This window comes from Bacillus rossius, chromosome 3, assembly GCF_032445375.1.
Source record: "Bacillus rossius redtenbacheri isolate Brsri chromosome 3, Brsri_v3, whole genome shotgun sequence".
NCBI lineage: Eukaryota > Metazoa > Arthropoda > Insecta > Phasmatodea > Bacillidae > Bacillus > Bacillus rossius.
In genome coordinates, this window is record NC_086332.1 from 61,065,909 (window position 1) to 61,089,245 (window position 23,337).

Consider the following 23,337-nt stretch of genomic DNA (forward strand, 5'->3'; position numbering starts at 1 on the left):
TTGAACAGTTTATTTTTACGTGAATCATGTTTCTATGTCCTTAACTGGATAACAGATCTTATTTCATAACTTAATCAATTTAATTCTTTCCTTTAATATTAACACTTGGAACATTTTTTTTAAAAATAAATGTGTTTAGTAGTGTTTCTAGATTTGTTTGGTAGATTTATGGACAGTTTCCTTTAAAAACTGCATAAATGGGAACCATTTTAATGGACTGCTGTAAGTCAGTGTCATCTAGGCCTTAACTGCATGTTTTCGGTGATACGAACAAGGTTACAGCAGTAAACATTCGGTATGTTATTAAGCATAGTCGACCCTAACATAGTGCAAAAATTCAGCTGTCTACAATTTTTTTATAAGTTGTATATTTTTAGGTGTTTGTTTCCTGCACGGACACAAAGTAAGAAAGTCTGGCTTGGACAGGTAATCACATCAAGGCTGCGGGCTTCGAGGTGTATTTTCAGGGAGTGGGGGAGAAGACTTCTCTTCGTGGCTTGCTTCCCTCTGTCCGCTCCCAAAGAAAACTGCGAAGAGAGATTTTGAGATAGTTTTGTAAGACCTTTCAGCGATGCCCACTACATGGCAGGTCTCAGAGCTGCAACCTTCGACAACCTCCCCTTGCAGGAGCTGTCTTGCCACTAACTTATTATTAATAAGCAAGCATTTATAATAAGCCAATTTTAATCTTATTCTGACCTAAGACAGTTTTTACCCTGCACCAATCCCCTTAAACACCTGTCTTACTTCTTGAGAACAACATCATGGCATACAGCCATGAAATCTTAACCAAATTTCTCTAGTTATGAAGAAATTTTGCAGAAATGTATGTCTGGGATGCAACTTTTGCTAGACCTAGTAATTTTTCTTGGTATTACAGAATCTGAGCTTCAAGAATCCTCACATAGAATGAAAAACAATGTAAAGAGTACAATTTAATTGGCATTTCAATATCTTGCAAAAATTTTACAAACTTTTTCGTGTATGCTTTTATTAATTAAAGCACATCACTGCCAAGCAACAAGCATCAGTAGCCATTTAGCAAACATGTAAATCATTTTCCTGCATTTCCCACACCTTTTCGAAAGATGTGGTTTTGTCCTATAATAACACTTTGGTGTCTAATCCTGAACAGTTGCAGATTTGGAGGGAAAATAAGCTTTGTAGAGCCCACTCACCATGATGGGCAGGTGTGTGTGAATCTTGCCAACGACATCGTCAGGCGAGCCGTCCTCACCGAACATGGGCACCAGCTTCTCACTCAGTTGTGCACACACCCGGCACAACTGCGACACCAGCACCATGAACTCCACGCTCTCCTCCCTGTCCTCCACCTCCTCTTCCTGCATCTGGAACATCCCGGCACATCATACTTTACAAGTTTATAACCACATCGCCTACTATCTGCCATGGCGCTGGTACAACAAAACTTAATAGCTAATTTTACACACAAGCCCACACATCTAGCATGAAGGCAGTATACCAAATTAACTAATTCTACAGGATTTACATGAAGGAAGTCAGATGATCCAAGGATATGGATATTACCGAACAGTTTCATAAGCCATATATTGAAGTAAAAATTAAAAAAATATAAAAAAACTCACATTTTTACTAGTAAGGTATTGTTAGTCACATTTACAAAACAATTTATGGATAAAATATAATTTAATAGTGTGGTGTGAACAAATAAGTGGACAATGTGTAAGGGTGGCAGACATGGATAGACCAGTTTGGAGGACTTAGAGAACAGCTTGTAATGGGGATGAGTATAGTGGATAACATAACATGGTGTCAAGTCTAAGGTTCAAATTCACTTTCCCCTTTGGGTGCTAAGCCTGGACTGATAAGACTATTCAAGAATGGTTTGGGAAGTAGGCAAAACGAAAGCTTGCTGGTGGAGTACATAACCAAATTACATACTTCTGGGATGGAGAAATTGTAACAACATGAGAATGGCAGCACAATTTCAGATAGTGCCACCAGAAAACTTTGATGTTTTTCAAAGTCTGACAGAGTTGGACAAATGAATAAAATGGGTTCGAGTGATTTCAGGTTGTATCTGAGGTTGCCACGAAGCCATAAGACAGCCAGATCAATATGTTACTGTACTACATTGGTTCGGGAGCAGATGAGTTGTTCGTAGGCCTTGAAATAGCCATTTTAAACACAGCTTTACTACATTAAACATACTCACCTTTAGATTAAGCCTGAGTGCTCAGTTTTTGCTTCCCTCACGTTCTAGTTATTAATTTAAAACATTATTTTGGACTTAATCCATTGCTGGTTTACTCTGTATGTCATAGAGTAAACATGAAGTATGGACAAAGAAAAAAACAAATACACAAACCAACAATGACATGTGTCCAAATAATGTTTTAAATCACTCTAACCCATTGGAAGAATCATTCAAAGAACATGTTCTAGTACGGGTTTCCCAATCTTTTTCAGTCCGCGGCGCACATACATGTTTACTATTTTGTCTCGGCGCCCTAACCTATTTTGCTCGTCGAAATAGATAGGTACAATGATACTAGTTAGGTAGATAAGCACAAAAATTAAAATATCCACATTATGAATCTGAACAGTATATTTATTTTTATAAGAATATAAAACTTACACAAAAACATTTAAGGGAGACTTAAGAAAAACAAAAATAAAATACAATAGCTACCTAGGCTAGTCAATGTGATGGGTGAGCTCTACTTGCCGTCCCGCCCGCGAAATGCGTTCCGACCCTTGAGGCGGACTAGGGGAAGGGAGGGGATAGTGTTGCGGAGGGAGGGGTCCGACTGACCTTGGGTAGCTCACATTTTTACCGGGACCACAGGTGTCTCGGGCGTGTAGTAGATCAGTATCGGCGAGTGCGCAAATAAGCGTAGCACTACGCGAGCACTAGAAATTAAATTGTTTATTTTGTACCTGCCAACACTTAAGTTGAGGTTTCGGAGAATGGTAAAGAGAATCGCTTCACGGCGCCCTTCTTAACTTTCTGCGGCGCACCAGGGCGCCGTGGCGCACACTTTGGGAACCCCTGTTCTAGTAAACCTCGCATACTGAAGCAATGTGGAATAGAACAGTGCCCAAGATCAGTGAAGTTTGAAAAATAAGGTGATATGCTGCCAAACAGAGCAGGTGTAGAGGATTTAAGATTGTAACATTGCAGATCCTACGACACCTTGTAAATTTGAAACACAATATTTATTACTATTTGTTTTTAGTAAGTTCAGTTAGGGTATCGAGATATTGCTGGGTTATAATAATTACTTTTGATAGATAGTTTTATGGTCTGCACAGGAACTTGTGATTTGTTTGATTCATTCTCTTTTTTTTGCTACAAAAATATCTGTAGATTTAAGTTTTTTTGCTAGGTTAACATGTGTAGTAATTAAGTAGGCCTATTGTTACGAGTGGGGAAAAAAACAATTCCAGAAGAATAGCCAAATTAATGAAATAGTTTTATTTATTACCTTATTTTTCACTATTAATTAAATTATAAAATTTAATTTTCTGGTTACAAAAATATCACTATATTAATAAGACACTAGAGCTCGACTTGACAGTGGTTAACTCTACTGCTCGTCTCTTACCACACACCTAGGTCAAACACATTGCTTCGCACTAACTTACTCGCCCAGTTATCGGACTGGTCGGCGCACCCTACTGGCTGACATTCTTTGCGGTTCACCTCTAGTATCCTCAAAGCAGTACCTAAATCTTTATTGCCCTATATTTCACTGCTTTTTAAGTATTGGTATTGTAATAAACTTCTAGTATAATTTTAAACATATCTCTGGTGCCACAGAAGCAGGCAGTGACATAGTTGTGAAATTTTCTTTTATCAGTTTCTAAGAATTATCATATTTCAAAAAGCAAACAATGTATTAGCAGCAAAGTATTCCTTTAGCCAATCAGGATGAACCCTGTCTTCAATTAAAATCAGACTCCAGAAACTCAGGGAACATTGACTGTATTCAATAACTTCTTGAAACTGACCTTGAATGTAGTGCTGTTTTGTGATTGTTGTTTGTGTTATAATAACCGAGGGATTTCATCTTCGGTTTTGATCAATTCTTTAAGAAGACACATGTGGAGCTGTATAGGTACATAATTTTACTGCCCTGTTTGGGCAAGAATAAATCAATTAACTTAGTTAGTAACTATTTCATTTAATCAGTAGATCATCTTCACTTTCGAGTGTGAACAGACTACCCTCAAAAATTGAAAACTGTCTCTCCTATCAGCAATATCTTGAAGGATGTACATACACACACACAAAAACACACACACACAGAGAGAGAGAGATTTGTTTGTATGAAGTATAACAGGCAACTGTATTAATTTGGTCCACCATTTCTCTTTTTTAGCCTGTGGCATTGTTCACCCCTGGCTGCTACTGATCAAGCAAACAGATGAAAGGCTTCATGAGTTCAAGTGCTGCACATTGCTCACCTGGCTGCTGCTGTACTCACTAAGCGAATAGTGGGTGGTCCATAAGCAGTAATAGTAGTTGGAAGATTTGGGAAGCTTTAATTAATTGCAACAAACCCTTCTGCCACAGTCCCTAAAGCATAGTAGTTTAAAGCACCTAGTCCTTAATTGTGTGGTCCACCAAATGTATGGGTTTTATCCAGACATTCTTTTTTTTCTGGCTCAATGACACATTTTTATTATTAAAAAATACTAAAAAAATTAATACTGTTGCTAGGTAATTTATAAGAATAAGTTGTCTCCTCCCTTCTTTTGTGAGAAGTCAATATTAAATTACTTTTCAAATTCCTTGCCTTACTTGCCGTTAAATGTATATGTTTAGTTTTTTTTTTTAATTAATAGTTTCATAAGTGGGCTCTGGAGTCAAGTATACAAGTTTGGGCTTCATTACTGGCCCCTGAATGCAGCAATTTTTCCTGCTGGTTCAATGGTTCCTATTGATGAGTTTCCTGTGATTACTCCAGGCTGATGTTTGGTTGGTTCCTACTTCAGTGGCGAGGCGTGAGGTTTACATGAGGGGAAGCAATAACTCCGTTCACATCAAAACATGATGAGGTTGGGGGGGGGGGGGGGGGGGTCTGGGGGCCCTCCGCCGGGAAAATATGGATTTCAAGGTACAAAATGGTGCTATTTAAGTAGTTTTCTTAACTGAACATTGACTATTCCACAGGTAGAAAAATTGACTTTTTTTAAATACATTATTTTTGAAAAATAATGATTGACTTACATTATTCTGATAGTAAAATACCTACTCTACATTACTTATATACTAAGTGGGAGTGTAGTATCATCGTACGCCCACAAATCCCCCACGCACTGCCAGCCAACAGCCCGCGGGAGAGATGCGCGCGCCCCGAGAGACGATCGCCGACTGAAACGCGACATCGCCACCTGCCGTGCCGAACTGTACCGGACATAACCGAAGCAGTCGGCGGAAAAATTCCACTGTCTGCTTCGGCCATGTTCGCTCCAGTTCGGCATGAAAGCGTTACCTTCGTAGCTTCTACCGCGTATTTTTCCAGCCAATCCCCTCCCTGAACCTTTGTACCATGCCACCCCCCTTCCGAAAGGAAACTACTGCGGCGGCCTTCCTGCTGAAAGCGATCCTACCAGCGCTTCTAAACCTAGCAACGCTTCTAAAACAGCATGTTTTTGTGTCAACGAGTTCTTTTTTTATAGCGCACAGGGCACAGTATTGGGTCCCAAGAAGATAGTGTAAAAAATACATACACCTAACTACACGAGCCAAAGTAAAATACTATTCTGAATAAAATATTTATTTAAAAAATACAATGTCTGGAAACTGCCTGGGCAAGCACTGCTTGCCTTGCTTGCCCTGACGAGACGCCACTGTCCTACTTGTAGTTAGCAAATCCCCCCTCCCATTTTTTATTAATTATGTTGTTATTATGTGCCGTTAAGGCTCACTCTATCACTCTACAAAGACAGGAAAGCAGACACGGATGACAAATGCGAATCAGTAAATCACAGGAATGAGTATCTACGATGGTATGCATGCAGACGTGGACTTGTCCAAATAAGCTGAGCAACTCCCATCTCTATTACTCAATGTGACTAATAGAAACAGAGTATTTGGTAGTAATGATAGCCATGTTTATTTATATTTTAAATATGTTTAAAATTGTTTCATGTACAAGAATATTTGTATACCACTTACGTTCTAAAATTAGGTTTATTTTTTATACATGTATGTAAATCTTAACAATATCATGTTCTAGGCTGGTATTTACAGAAGTGTCTTAAGCACCATCTTGAGACGGTCTTGGTGAAGACTGTCTTGTTTCTCAAGATGACGATTAAATCTCCAAGTTTCATATTCCGCAAACAAGATAAGCTTCAGAAGACTGCATGCTCAAACATGAGCTTCTTTGACATACTTCCAGTTTGACAAAGCATGTACTTAAGATGACCGAAAATACACGAACATACACGGACCTTGCAGACTGGACTCATTTGTTAAAAATTCTTCTTCTTTTAACACCGTTCCCCGAAACCACAGTGTCTGAGGCTATCATCTGTTTCTGGTACCTAGTGTTTTAAGAGTACATCACTACATTTGTGGTTTTATTTTGACTGTTGAGGTAAGGAAATATATATTTTTTAGTTTAACCACTCTTAAATCGAGCCTGAAAAAAAAAAATTTTAGTGACCACAAAGATGCACAACCTTTAGTACACCTCAACTTGTATCACTTTAATTAAATGAAAGTAAGAGCTACTAGTCTTTCGTCATTCCAGTGCTAGTTAAACGTTAATACATAATATATTAAAACAGTTCTTAGCACGACTAGTACGTTCCTAAAATTTTCGTTATTCGAAATTGCGTATTTTGAAGCATTGGACTCCGTAAATAGAAAAGAATTTACTTAATGTGTTCCAAAATGTGTAGGGAATTATTCTTTAAGTGTTATAATTGCTTAGAATAACACTCAACGATAAATATGTAACACCATTTTTTATTTTTATAAGCCTACCATCAAATACTTTACATGACAAATATGACACTGCGTAACAGGAGAAAGGTGGTTATGTTATTATCGTCAGTCGGCTGGTTCACTTACCCGCCTGGGCATGACCTTCAACTCATGCCGTGTAACTTCCTTAAATTTTCCAAATCATCCTTTACTGGCAGTCAAACCTATAATACTGTCCAGATATTTACATTTTTATTTTTCAAAAATTGAAGTGCTTATTCGTGTATCACCCCTTGGTTCACATCAATCCTGTCAGGCCTATGATTTTTTTTTCAATCACACCATTTATTTAAAAACCTTTTCAATATGAATCATCGGTTCATTTCTGTTCCCGTATCTACTGTGCCCAGCAGATAACTTGGCGTCTGAGCTCCCTAGTCCTGACTATGGTAAAGGGGAGGGCAAAGAGAAAGTGATACCCTATTGTCAAGGTCAGCGGCCAGGTTTGTACTAGCAGCACAGAAAACATTCGACGCGTGACTTCCTACACTACATAAGTCTGTATCCACGCCCGTGGGGGCTCCAAGGCGGTAAGGCCTTTTGGCTAAGAGCGCTGGGTTACCAAACCAAAAGTGAGAAATCCTATGAATTGTACTTGTACTACATAAGTGTAACATTATGTTAATTGCAGTGGTTGTGCTCGAATATTTGTACTCATCTGTCAGGAAAAGTAACAAACTATTATCTAAACCTACAACGTTTTACTTTGTCCCATAAAATATACTTACGGTGTCTGCTAATTATTATGCTAAACAAAATTAATTGAAACGTTGTTAACTCTGTAACTAGCGAAAACCAGACACAATTTATTTTGGAAAACTAGGTCACTTAGTATGTAAAATAAATTTTAAACTATGCTTCTCAATTCATTGTGTTCTCAAAGTTATTTTTAATAAAAGTCTTACAAGAAAAAGCATATGACCAAAACGCTATGATTTGTTTCATGCAAGTGTGAAGTTCTCTTTCTATGATGATTGATTGTATTAGGTGACGAAAAACAAAATTAAGTTAAAATTAATTACTATTATTACTATTCGATTGTCAGCATTCATAGTGTACAAACAATGCAGAACATATAACTTACAATGTTAAACTTTCCATTTAAGCCACTTTTGCGTTTTTTTGGAGTAATAGCAACTTATACCATAGAATAAACGGTTTTTATTATTTCCCGCTCTTCACTATATATCACTTTACCGCGCCTCTGCGAGCTGCCACCTTCGCCTTCCATTTTCGGGTATACACTGAAGGGCGATATTTTCCTGACAGCCACTACACGGCTCTCGGCTACGTGTCGCCTGCTTACCCCCTCTTCTTTCTCCGGTCCCGCTGTCCCCGCACCCCCGCACTGAGAGACGCCAAGACAACTGCCGGGCACAGTAATGTCAAATATATTCCTGCTAGTACAACCAACAGCATCAGACTTATATATATGCTTGATAGAGTCCTTATTTTGTACGATTGTGCGCACAGTTGACTTGCTTAAAACTAAAGTGCGACTAACATAAGTGCGAGTTCCCTGCCACTGGCTAGTCTGAAGTTTATCACGGCCTTGTCTGTGGCAGCGTGACAACGGTAAGGCACAGAGGCATACATGTGGAAGTAAAAACATTTGGTCCTTTACACTCAATAGCCGTAACTGAACTTGCCATAGATGATGTTTGTACAACAATAGCAATAGTGTAGACAAGACCTGTGCGCGCATCTCTTCCCCCTCTTATAGCTAACTGTAAGCCAAGGTAAATCTGTTGTTTACAGAGTTGTAGCAGACTTAGTGGCATCATGCCCACTTTTTTTTCTCCCTGTAGCGATTTCATGCTGAAATTTACAGACGTACTATTCAAGACTATGGCAGTAAAATTAACATCGCTGTAAATGAATCCGCACAATTTGAAGACATGCTAAGTGAGGGATTGGTGTAGTGCAAAACTTCCACAATGATGAAATCAAAGCTCAAGTTGAAATGTTTCAACAACAGGCTGTAAACTTTAAGATTGTGGGACACAAACGCTTGAACACAGACTTAACAAATGCTTGGACAATGGCAGCAACTACGTTGAAAAATATGGCATGTACCAGTAAGTTATTTGTAATGGGCTATTAACAATTAAAAGTATTATGAATGAGCATGCAGCTGGGTTGGCTGATTTAAACTAAAAGGTTTAAACTACGGTTACAATAAAAAATTTTTTAAAGCAAATGTTTTTTTAAAATATATTTTTTAAACAATGTTCATAAATTCTAAGGAAATGTCTAATTCCTCCAGGGTAATGACTACAACAGGTAGTATTTCTTTGAAATCTACCTAAAAACCAGGTTTGGTTTTTTTTTTTTCAAATTTGGTATTTTTTAATGCCGGTATGCAGGATTGTATCTTTACTTTTCAGAACACCCTTATATTTTTACTGCTTATATTATATTAATACTGCTCAAGACACAATCACCAACTAAGCATACCCCAGGTGTGCCAGTTATAAATTTCCGATATCTAGTGCAGCCCTAATTGGTAATGTTTGTTCCTATTTAATGACCAACTCATTTCAGTAACAATAATTTCTACAACACTGGTAAGAATTCTTGGTAGTTTTGAGTACATTTTGCAAAGTGATGCAATATTTCTACACCCTTGACAAAAAACTTTTTCTAACTTTATTAATATTGTAAACCCTCACATATAATCAAGCACATCTTATCCTTAGTTTGTAGTATGCAGTGGCATGGGCGCACTCTCTCTCATACACAATATCTTCCACCATTAATATTGTAAACCCTCACATATAATCAAGCACATCTTATCCTTAGTTTGTAGTATGCAGTGGCATGGGCGCACTCTCTCTCTCTCTCATACACAATATCTTCCACCAGCACTGTCCATGTTTTAGTGTGCACTGTTGCCAGATATAGGCCTTAGAACACAAAAGTTTTAAACACATCTTTGTAATGTTTTATAAAAATTGATGTGTGACATCTTCTCTCAGTATACATTTCAAAGGAATAATTTTATGAATGGGCGAGAAGACACATTGATAGTGCATTGAATGGAAATGTGTTACGACGGTGCTGCCATCTGTAGCAGATGGCACGATCCAATGTTCACAAAGCAAAGGGAAACTTTATAGTATTAACTGTTTAATGAATTTTAAATTTTAACAAGATGAACAGTATTTTAATAAAAACTTATTGTCAAAAATCAGATCCAGAGCCAGGGTTTAGTATTTTTTCGAAGTATTTTTAACTTTTATGGGAGCCATTTCATTGCATAGTATAAATATTGGTCTGAAAATCAAATGATTCAATAGTCGACGTAGCTGCCTGGCAGCGAATTCTAGCGGCATGTGTGAAAACTACGTGTGATTCGCGTGAAGAAATGTAGTTGAAAACATAATTTGTGTCATTTTTATCACGCTAGCCATTATTTTAAAGAATTCTACATTGAATTTGTTATGCGTGATCTGTATTATAAGAGTATTTGCAACATAAGAACACATGAATTTGCTTGTTACCAACGTTAGATGTTACCCATCTCTGGTGAGAACTGAAAGATTCTTTCTCACTTTTTGTGCTAAAATTTCATAAATCATTTTTTATTAAAAAATTTGAATTACTATATGCTGTGAAAATTTTTTAAAAATAAGCATTGGGATAATAATGCATTTTCATGTTGTTTTTTTGTCAAGAACATAACAGTTTTTTTTACCAAGGAGACGAAACTGAAAGTTGCCATCTTGATATCAATTGTTTGTTAATAACATTTTTTTACAATTAAATATCAACATTTTGGCTATCTTAGCGTAGCACATTATTTAATGGAATCCCTGAAATTAGTAGCAACAAGTTGATACAAATAGTTTCTTTTTAATAACTGGAGTTTTTTTATTGAATTAGTACTGTAGTGCTTTCAGAATGACTACAACTGTAATGATACTTCACTATAGTCTTCAAAAGATTGAAAAAAGTACATATTTTTTGTGTAAATAAGCCATATGATAATTAGTGGAATGCAACTAATCTATGTCGCTGAATGGTCATGCTGGCAACAGCCATTTACTCTAGACTTTATACTAAAGGTGAGATGCTCTACAGTTATGACTTATTACTCAATGTGCTTTTTTTCTGCATGAGCAAGGAGTAGGGCGATTTTCAGATTTATGTTTTAAACAGTATCAGCATATGCATATAGTTTATTTTAAAATAAGAATGAAATAAATTACCAATTTTATTAATTAAGTATCTATATGATAATTAAAAATAGGTTACCTTTTGAGGATTGTGTTTGTTCTCCATAAAAGCTGAAGTTGATACCTTCAAAATTATAGTAAGCAGAGCTAAGAACCATGTCAGACTATCATTTCATTCAAGTTGAATCTGCTGGGGGGTGGTCATCGTACCAAGGACAACCATAGAGCGTGTTGTCTCAACGATCACCTGGTCTGTGTCACAGTGTCTGTCACAGTTTATCACACTGGAAATTATGTTTTAAAGAATAACAGATTCAGTAGCTTTTAGTACTTAAATAATGGTAAACGTGTTACATAAAGTGACATAAAGATACATGAGAGAATGTTATGTCCAACACTATATTGTGAACTTTAAGTAAAAACAATCACAAAATATAATACAAATTTATCTTTTTCCTTCGAGGCTTATTAATGAGTTCACAATTTAAAAAAAAAATTGAAATAAATGAGCTGACCATGATTTACTCTTTTTTTTATTAAAAAAAATAAGAATAGGTCATTCCATGCCATTTCACACACCTGTTGACATCACCATCACCGAATTCAATGAAACTTAGGGCTATAACAGTACAGGTGCAAGAAAGTGAATTCTCAAAGTTACAGCCCCCTGTGAATAATACTTTTTATACAGCAGGGTTGCCAACTTGTGGAAAAAGTGGAAATTTTGCTGCGCAAGGTCCAATAAAAATATTTGTAACTTCCTTTGTAGTTGAGTGAGAACCTTGATGTAGGGCTGAATAGAAAGCTAGAAAAGTGTACTTTGAGATAAAAATAAGTTTAACGAATCTTAAAAGAAATTTGTTTCAAGGTCATGTTCATGTAACCTGTGACCTTGAAAATTTTGAAAAGTGTATTTTTGAAAAATGTGAAAAAGTTATATATTATGAAGTGCATTATTGGCTATAAGTTATATAAGTTTCATTTTGGGATGGATCTGGGATCAAACACTAGAACATTGTGAATTAGGCCATGTTCACTAAAACTACTCTAGTAAGGCATTAACACACTTAAAAAAATGGCGTAGCTTTAAGTAATTTGTGGATTTAACACTGAATTAATTCCTATAAATGATTCATTTACTCATTACCAATACTGCAGGTTACTGTTGCTTCCATTCCTTTAGTTGGCTTTCCGAGGTCTTTGCGTCAAAGGCTGTTAAAACGTATGTCCTTCCAGTTGCTGTTCTTGGATCTACAGTTGTGAGCACATCTTCAATTGAAATCTTCATAACATCTGGATGCTGGGGATATACATAAGATGGGGAGGGACCTTGTGGATGCAGGAAACTAATAAGAACTTCATTAGAACTTTCTTCTATTTTCAGAATACATCCCAACCACCACCCACTTCCGTACATGCATGTCACAAAACCTTTAACTTCATTCACAGACAATGTACATTTAATTTTATTCATGTAGTGAGTTTCACCTTCAGTTTCACTAGAAAATCTCTTCATAATTATTTCCTCAGATGAAACAGGCAGGAAGGCATTACGCTTCTGAGTTCCAGGTATTGGTTTAGCATTTACACATCTTTCAGACAACAACCTTTATTTCATTCATTACCTCTTCCTGAGTGACATAAGCAAAATTCATGTTATGCAAACTACTTACAGCCCATTCAAACAGTTGCCGTGGGGTCATAATTTGGTCTGTGTAAGGACATTGCAGACTTGCCCTGGCTGCCAGTCGCTTCAATGTTCCCCCTAGACCATCACATGTATTCTTGCAATGAGAGGTGGCAAAAAAGTGCCACTCAGCTCCAACTCCAAAATCATTTACATGATACGTACATCAAATTTGAGAAGTTACTTTTATTCTTGTATTGAGCAGCACAACCATCAGAGAAGTAATATATTTTACATAAAGAGACTTTTTCTTTAAAAAATGGAATAAGATGTGTAAGAAAAGTATGTACTGCAATGACATCATGTTGGAGACAATCAGAAATTATTGTTAGGTTGGTAGAAATATTTTCGTCTGTTGACTCATCACGGTAGTACATTGCAAATGGATGAACTGTAGCCTGTGCATTGTTCCAATGGAAACCCTAAACTTCATCTTGCATAATGAAGAATAATTTTCTGCAAAGTCACATACAACTACCTCACCAACATCTAATTTTTTTTTCAGATCCTTTAGGTAGTTCTTTTGCTGGTATGCGATGAAAGAGTGAGTTTGTAATATTAATAATTTAGAAATTAACAATTCTATGAAATCATCAGATGACTTCACAAGAACTTCAAGTGTGTAAACTTTTGATGCAACCCACTGCTTGAATGTTACAGTTTCAATTGAATTCTGCTCCAATGTAGTCTCCAGTGATTTTCGTATGTTATCAGGGCCTGGACATTCGCACACTCATGGAAAAAACATTTAATTTGGGGAGGATTACACATCATTTGAGCCACATAGTGGTAATATGTTAACAGATTTTTCTCTTTCCATTAGTTTGGCCACATTACAGCCATCTATTAACAACTTCATATTTTGGTGTGTTACACAGACACATACAGTGTGTGTCCCACTAGATCCTGCCAAAACCACATATTTAGGCCGTAGAGATGCAAATATGGAGAAACCAATTTTGACACTTGCATGCTCCTGTTTGAACAAGGCATATACTTCTCTCAGATTGTTTAGTAGGAGCCTCTTTTGTTTGTGTTCTTTGGTATTGCCAATTTGAATAGTTACGAAGTCCTTTTTACCAGGCATCATTCTGCTTACATTGTCGTTTGAATAAAACATCTGAACAATATGGACGACACTGCAGTCTAGATTTCTCCCTGGTTTTGGATTAGGTGATGTCATTATTCCACTTTCCTTCACTAACTTCTTTGATGTTCGTATCATGTAGTTCGTTGCAGTTGGGAATTCCTTCTGTATTCTGCTAATACTCCAATCTTTGGGTGTGTCCATGGTAACTCACGTTACGGTTTGACAATTAATTTGAAGTATATTGTGTTATTATTCTCATTCTAAGACAAAGAAAATGTTTAAAACTGTAAGAAAACAACCATTTTGTATTTATGAAGAATATCCTCAATTTTCATGTACTTCTGATTAATATTGCACTTAACAATAAACCAAATTATCTAGTAACTCACGTTACATAAAAGGGACATCACATTCCCAAATTATATCTCTGATGCTAATTTTCTGCTAATATAGTTAGTTTAAAAATTAAATGCTATTTATCCTGCCAAATATAGTTACAAATTTCAATCAGTAAAGTTACAGAATCATATATAATACCTCAATTGTCAAAATGAAAATGTAAGCATTAACATGTTGGTAACTCAAGTTACGGTAACTAACGTTACATTTTGTCTACATATCAAATTTGGACTTAAAGCACAAATAAAACAAACGAAAAATTAATTAAAGGTGCTTTGTTAATGCATTAGGCCTACTGTATAAATGAGATGGTATTGTGTTACTACAACTTATGTAATAAAAATTTCTATTTTCTATCATATCTGTATGCACAGTCTAATCATTAGAAAGAACTACTTTTCTTTAATGTTAATATTTTTCTTGAATTTGTAATGCATCCGCTTTCCTCGCATGACAATTTCTGGACAATGTAAAACTTTGACAATTTGATTTTCTTTAACAAAAGTGATGTCTTCTTCATCAATTTTAAAAACTTGCTTGCTGTTGACACTCTTAAGAGACATTATCTTGATATCATACTGCTCATCGATTTCGCTTTGACATATTGCCACATATCGAAACTTGATACAGTAAGTCCTCTATTTACGTCGTACCGATTTACGTCGTTTCGGATTAACGTCGCTAATGTTTGAGTACTCATGTTTCAATTTAAGTTTTCGCCGATTCACAATAACGTTGTTTACAATGACCGTAAATCTTTATTTTAACCAAAAAACCGTATATAATTTGTTTATAATTCTTTGTTTCCTTCGGTAGTTAATTTATGCTATGTAGCGTAAGCTACACGTTCACCGCCTTATCATACATCATGAGGGATGCTTCCTGCTCTCCGCTGCTTTATATTTCAATCAATAAAGGTAATAAAGCAGCTGGTTAAATAACCATTCTATAAAGCTGAGAAGTACTAGTTGGACTTGTTTCCCACGCTGTCGGTTGTCATTTGCTGATAAAATTGCCCGTTGTCACGTCTGTATGCCAGCGCTTCCGGCCGACCTTGGGCCGTGGCCGGCCGGTGGCATGAAACATGGCTCATTTTGCGTCGTTTCTATTTACCTCGCGGTTTTCAGGAACGTAACCCCGACGTAAACCGAGGACTTACTGTATGTGAGTTTTTCTCTTCACTGAATTCAACAAGAACAAAACTTCCATTTGTTATTGCAACTTTTGAGATGGAACCCACCGGTTCCACATCATCATCATCAGATGAGTTATCTTCACTGTCATATATAAGGTTATAAACCGGAACTCTCTGTGATTTTTTTTCAGAGTTTGAAGGAAAACTAGAAATTGACTGGGCATAGGTCTTCAAGCATTTCTTTTCCCAAATGATGCAATGTGCTTTCGTAATTCCTGGAACAGTGTCAGCCTCCTCAAATATGCTTTTCACGTCCAGTTGCTTATTCAACGAATCAATTTCGTCAACAGACATGTGCAATACAGTGACATTACTGACTTTCTTCGCTAAGCTGCAAAAATCAGAAGCATTATAAATAACACCTTTTCCACTCAACACTGCCTGTTGAACTTGCCTCTTAACAGATCCTCCAATACCGTCTACTGGTCCCTTACCATGTGATGTTGCAAAATAATTCCACATTATTTTCTTCTTGTGTCTCTTTTCAAGAGGCTTCAAGCTAGCAGCAATAAATTTATTCTTGAATTGAGAACTTGGTCCATCCGACCATACTCTGACTTCGCTTACTTCTGTGGGAATCTCATCAAAAATTCTGGACATGTAGGCAACAATGGTATCTTTTGAATGATTTAAATTATCAGAAACAATAACAGGGTGCTACTTTCCTTCATAGCACAGACAACAAGTGAACAAAGATACTTGTGGCTGGTTACAATGATAACTTTGTATTTCCTGTTGGGCAATGCATGTGTAATTTTCCGAGAAGGCTACCTGTACCAGCGCAATTTTCTTGTCGTGGTGTGGAGATGCAGTCTTAGATCGGTCAATTCGATAACTATTAGTTTGTTCCCTTTTTGTGAATGAATGTTTTAGAAATTCATTACAAATACTGTTTATATATGCTACGAGTGTTTCTGCGCTGTCATCCTCTACAACCTTGCGTAGACCTTCTGGGAGCTCTTTCCAAACATGCCATTTGACATTACATGACGCACCATTCTCCTCTAACAGTTTTGCCATACACTTATGGAGCTTATTTTTACAGTCTTCACAATTACTTAGCCAGCAATCTTCTCTGTGAGGTTGACAGAGATATTTATCCCAGAAATTTTTAGTGTACTTGGGAAAGCAAGGAAAAGTAGAATGCAAGGCATTTATAGCAAAAATGAAATTTTCATGGTATTTGCATAAACAAACATTGTGTGGCAACCTACTGGAATATTTTACATGTTTAGGTCGCAGTTCGCTAAATTTGCATTTACCAATTATAGTCTCTATATTCTCTTCGCAAAACAAAGCATGAGTTTCACGAATTGATGAGAAAAGGTGTCGAGTTTGGAGCTTTTGTTTAGAACCATGACTATGCTTTACTGTTGTTACATTTTTCAGACCAGGGGCTAGTCTACTAATGTCATCGCGTTCATAAAACTCAACGACTTTACTAATAGTCTCTGAACTTAAAGCCAATGAATTTGTGTGCTTAGTATGATTAATATCGTTGATGCCTGGGATGGATTCAAACAATTTTTTTACTACATATGCTTTCTTACGTGGGGATTTTGGTAGTGCCATTTTATCACGTTTAATGGCTTTTCCCGATGAACATGCACTCTTATACATGACACATGGAGAAGCTTGACTTCTCTGTCTTTCTTTCTTTAAGCATCTATGTTTAGCTACTACTCTCTCTCTTGTTTTCCTTCTTTCTTCCAATCTTATAGCCTCTTGTCTTCTTTTTTTGAGCTTTGAAAGCTGTTGTTATTTCTTGTCTCTGACTTTCTTCATTTGTTGTCTCTGCTTCTCTTTGTATTCTTCATACTTCCCCTTTTCTTTTAATTTATGTCGCAGCCTTCTCATCTTTTCTGCTGCACTTAACGCCATGTCTCTGTAAAAAATAATTCTGTAACATAAAATTATGTTTTCAGAATAAATTTGCAACCTACATTAAGCCTACCACAAACCAATATACTTTATTAACGAACATGACCCTATTAACCTTTATTAATGAATCCAAGATGCCCATCTTGGCTTTGACATATGCTTCTACCTGTTCTGTAATAAAATATTGGAAGGATACTCTATAGCCAGAAAATGGGTCATGATATTAAAAACATCATTCTAGTCCTAGGTAAATGGTAACTCACGTTACACAAATGTAAGACTGAAATATTAATTTTGGGGTTATGTAAAAAAATTATTTCAGTCTTGGGGTTACTTGGAACAAATATCTTGCAGTAATTCTGAAAGTTCTTTTATGTCATATATATATTTATCATTTTAAAATTAAAAATATTTGTTTTTGGTAACTCACGTTACATTGCATGACCTGATATTGATCAAGCATTAAGAATATATACTAAATTCAAATAAATCAAAATGAAATATTTATTTACACTTACATTTTATCCTAGTTATTTTCTTGTTACATCCAGTTATCTTCCGTCTTTCATAAAAGTAAAGATAAATTCAGTTACAGATCAGGTTAATGTATGTTAGTATCACTTTAACAGTAGGGCCTAGGTACTGTGTACTCTCAATCAGCTGTTAATAATACAAGTAAACATTTTTCCCGCCGAAAATATCAAGGCAGCCAACATACTCCCATATATTAGCTCTCTGAAAAACATTAAATTGTATGCATAAAAAATATTTTTGAAAAAATGTTTTATGTCCACTTTCTTGTGGACAGACCCCTTTAGGTAAAATAGTCAAAATTTGCACATTCATACTTCTTTCTGTACACCCTTCAAACTTTTCCTTCAATTGTTCTAATATATTTTCATCACAACTTTTTTCCTGTGATACTCCTACTTCTGGTACAGGGATTTGAAATATTATTTCTTGAATTGCAGACGATATTTTCATTACTTTTTTCCTTGCATATTTTGCTGTTTTCACTTTTCTTTTCTTTATGGGTGATTCCTCTATACTTGGTAGACTGTTATTAAATGTGTGCAACACTACATCCATGCTTGATTCCTCTTCATCACTGTCAGTTGAGCTTTCCTCTTCACTGTACTCTTCCTCCCGTGTAGTACTTGCACTTGCTATTGAGATTTGTTTCTGACATGAATCACATACCTTCTGTCCAGTCTGCAGGTGTGGTTGTTTCTGTATCATCCACTGAAGAACATTTCTCAACTCAACTGTTTTCTGCTGCTTTTGTGACCCTGAATATTAAATGGATTACAGCACTGTGTATTTATGTAATTCTTTTCCATTGTTGCAAAGTATTTATCAATACGGCTAAACATAAGAAATTCACACCAAATGTATATCACTGTTGTCAATGACAAAGCTGCACTAAGACTGACCTTGCTTTGTGAGACTGACGTGATTATATACACTTGTCTGAACTTGCTCTAAGAACATTGGGTGCAAAAGTGGCTCAATTCCACTGCATCCCTAGTCAGTATTTGAGGTGTAGCTTATGTTCCCAGATCCATCCCAAAATGACAATTATGTAACTTATATCCAATAATGCACTTCATAACATACAATTTTTTCACATTTTTCAAAAATAAACGTTTCAAAATTTTCAAGGTCACAGGTTACATGAACATGACCTTGAAACAAATTTCTTTTAAGATTCGTTAAACTTATTTTTATCTCAAAGTACACGTTTCTAGCTTTCTATTCAGCCCTACATCAAGGTTCTCACTCAACTACAAAGGAAGTTACAAATATTTTTATAGGACCTTGCGCAGCAAAATTTCCACTTTTTCCACAAGTTGGCAACACTGCTGTATAAAAAGTATTATTCACAGGGGGCTGTAACTTTGCTAAAATGCACTTTTCTGCACACCTACTGCTAATTCAATAAGTTTTTTTTAATTCGGAGATGGTGATGCTAAAAATTATTATTTTCTGGTTGATTTGGCATGGAATGACCCGAATAGGTATTTTTTAGAAACTTGTTGATATTTTTCTTGCTTTCGACTAGATACCATTTTTATGTAACAACCTAAGGCAATTTTAAATGCTATCTTTTTATCAAGTTTCAGTAGCGTGGTTCTATGTGATTGGCAATTAATGTTGCTTAAGGCTTGGTCTCATATGCCATGTTTATTTTTTGGTTGTTGTTACTTGTATGTAAGTGATATTTATAATGTTTTAACTCTGTAACTCCCTTGGATTTGTAGTTCTGTCACAGATATTTTCAACAGATATTCACTCAGTGTAATATCATGAGTGTAAAGAAGCATGAAAGTGATGATAGTTCCGAAGAATTGCACGTGTTTTTACACCCATGATATTACACTACACAAATGTCTGTTGAAAATAATTATGACAAAACAAAATATCCAATGGAGTTGCCTAGTTAAAATATTATAAATAGCCCTCAACTACAAGTAATGACAAGAAAAAACATGGCAGGTGTGACTGAACCGTCATGAAGTGATGTTTATTTAAACACAATAAGCACTATGTTTATGGAATTTCCATTCAGTTCATTATTATTTACTTCATATGAAAATATTCCTCAAAAATGTGGCCATGTTATTACATTACTGTGTTATTGATGTGATTGTTACCGTTTCACGCGAACGTGGCACGAATCGGTAACTGTCTCGCTTTAGTTAGGGTTTATTTTGTTAAGTTGGTCATTATTTTCCTTTGATTTATCTATTTATTGCTACTTCATTTGGATTATTTCTTTATGTTAAGGATTAATAATTTTATAAATATTTTAGGATGGTTATTTTTTCTTAAATCCGTTCTTTTACGTGCGAATGCTGTCGGTGCTGGCTCGGGTGTTTTCGGACTGAGCAACGATGTGGGCCGACCGGCCGAAACGAAACAGCAGACAATCGCGCGAGTGTGAGGGCGCCGCGGCTGCCGCCGCGAGGAGACTGCTGTTCTGACTGCCGACGGGTCAACATGGAACTCCGGAACTTCTACTAACACCAGCTGCCGTCACGGGCCTTGACGATGGCGACGGGGGCCCCCTCGCCGAATGTCTCAAAGTAAGGAGTATCCTTCCAGTCTTATAATTTGGGGCTTAGAGGCCGAAGAATTTTTAGTACTTTTTGGATGATAGTACAGAACTGAATAGACACTTCCTCATTTTGATATTCATCAACATAGTCAATGAATGGATTGCCGTGCAAGCTAATTGATTTTGTGTATGTAGCCCCACGCATAGTTAAATGAAGAGGCGTGTGAGTATAAATACGTTGTGCAACACTAAAGCTAATATTTAAAGAATTTCCTGAAGTGATTTTTGTGCACAGAACTTGTACTATTTGTGTTTTGAGTAACTACTCTTTGGAACTTACCTTGTAGGATACGTTTACGCCCTTTTCGGACTTGTGAAGTGAGAACTGATTTCCAGCGTTCAAACGATTGATTTTTATTTAATATTTTATAGAGACCCCTTTATCTATTTACGAACTTTAAAGAAATCTAGATATTTATATAGGATAGCTTTCCTATATGTATTTATTGTTAGATAATATTTTTTGTATTTACAATATTAGCTTTTGGTAGGTAGTTGGTTATTTAGCTGGAATGAGCCATGATCCATATTGGGCCATTCCATACCAAAATGAGCCTAAGTGCAAAAAATTTCAAAAAATTATAAACAATGTTTATTCACATAATACTGTAGAAAAAAGTCTCACAGTCCATTGTCCAAAAAATTATTATGATTCATTAATTATTTCTTTTGTTTTCTACAGTTTAACTTTGTCTATCTGTGTGGGGAATCAAGAGTAAAATTGTTAATTAAGTTGGCAATATTGTTTTTAATATTGATAATCAGCTGATGCCTTTGATTTTAGTGCAGTGACCTTGTTGAAAGTTTATACTTTGGTGCAACATTCTCAATAATAGTAAGATAATTAAAAATTGCTTCAATATAGCTCAAGTTTATTTTGATATAATCTGTGTAACACCCGTTACCAAAAACATGTAAAAGTTTACATAATAACTAAACCATAACACTTATAAAATTAATGTCTAACAAAAGTGAGGTTATGTCTCTCAGTAGCATTTTGATTACCAAAGAAAATATTAATATTGAAATTTAAGGAGTAAAAATATGGTAACGGGTGTTACGTAGCATTGGTAATGGGTGTTACAAGCGCTACATATTAACATGTTGATTTTGTGTAAAGAAATTGTTCAGGGACCATATTATTGTACTGGAAAACAAAAACTTAACCAAAAATAATTTTGTAGATGTGTTATGAAACCAATTCTTGTTTTAAATGGTTAGTTGGAATTTTATCTGCCAAACTGTCCCACAATAACTGCCTCATAACCTTTCACAAGCTATTTAAATTATAAATGTAATTATAGTAAAGTAGCTTACCTTGGATTATTTTAAGTAATATGTGTAAAAGAAAGTATAACACTCTCCTGGCAGTGTATACCAAAGTTGTGTGTTTAAATTAAAACTAGGTAATAACATGAAACTTCTTTTTCACGTCTTGTCTTTAGTCCTTAATACCTCTTAGTTTATTTTGCTGGGAACACTTTAATATAATATCTACAGTCAAATGATATATGTGGATGACAGTAAAAGGTGACAGAAGAATTCACATTGAAACTGCTAGAGCTTTCCATGATCACATAAACAGGAAAGTTACTGGAATAGAAAGTTTTTATGTTGACAAGACAGAGGTGTTACAGAATGAAACTGTACTAAATAACTACTGGAAAAGTGTTTTTCCAATTCCACAAATACAAGCAAGTCATCACTTCAGGGTGTACGATTTTAATAACATTCTAGTTGGGAAGACATCATCAAGTTTGATGTCAAAAGTTACGATTAGAGCTGAAATTGATGAATCTGATTTTGAACCATCTGTATCTGTGTTGACAGAGGTTGGGTGTCGTCTCCATTACAATGATGTGTACTCAGATTCAGGCAGTGAGGACAATCCTGAAAGTTGCCAGTTTATAGAAACTTTTTCTATTGCTAACCCAGGAGATATACAGTCTGGTATGTTTTTTCTAATAAATTTTCCAAGCTTGCGAGGTCGCAATAATTCAGAAGGAACTGTATATAGATATGCTGCAATTTCTCAAGGAAGCGTAGATGATGAAAAGTGTTTGTCAGTGATGTTTTTGAAATCTCGTAGACCAGACAAAACTGTCTTTATTGCCGATGGTGGAGACATTACATATCTACATTTCAATCAAGTAATTAGTAAATTACCAAACCCAAACATACAGCCAAAGGGTATTTTCACAATTCTGTACAAATTTGAAAAAAAAAAAAAAAAAAAAAAAAGTAGATGTGTTTGAAAGAGTTTAGGTAGACATTTACTTGTAGTAATAAGTCAGTTTATAATTCTGTTTTGCTATTGTGTAATTTTTAATGGAAACTAGAGCATGTTATCAGTGATATTTCAGAAATCTTGTGAACTAGGCTAATGAAAATTGTCATTAGGAGGATATTATGTGTTCATTTAATTTAAGTACTTAATTAGTAAATAACCAAACCAACCAAATAGTAGCCTATACATACACAATGATGTTGAAATTTGGAAAATATTAGATAAGTTATGTTTAAAAGAATGAGTAGATGTATATAAATATATTTAGTTTAAGCTGTGAGAACTAAAATTAAATATAGTATATGCTTATTTCGAGATTAAACATATTTTTTAGCGAATAGACAAGTTACACCTTACTTTTATTTCATTATTTTGTCATCTTTGACCTATACCTTGGACAATATCCATGGGTACTTAGGATGTGTAACACCCGTTACTAACCTTGTAACACCTGTTACTTTACTATTTTACTAATGGATTGGTTAATAGTTTGTCTACAAACAACTTCTTGACATCA

The 23,337-nt window shown here is 35.6% G+C and overlaps 1 protein-coding gene across 1 annotated transcript in view; it reads right to left on the reverse strand.

The window, feature by feature from the left end:
- Positions 1 to 23,337, reverse strand: part of LOC134530768 (zinc finger protein 616-like) — a 65,016-nt gene that overhangs the window by 35,485 nt on the left and 6,194 nt on the right. Inside the window, exon 2 of the mRNA XM_063365935.1 lies at positions 1,179 to 1,349. Coding sequence (XP_063222005.1) covers positions 1,179 to 1,349 — 171 coding nt within the window. The remainder of the gene's footprint in view (positions 1 to 1,178; positions 1,350 to 23,337) is intronic.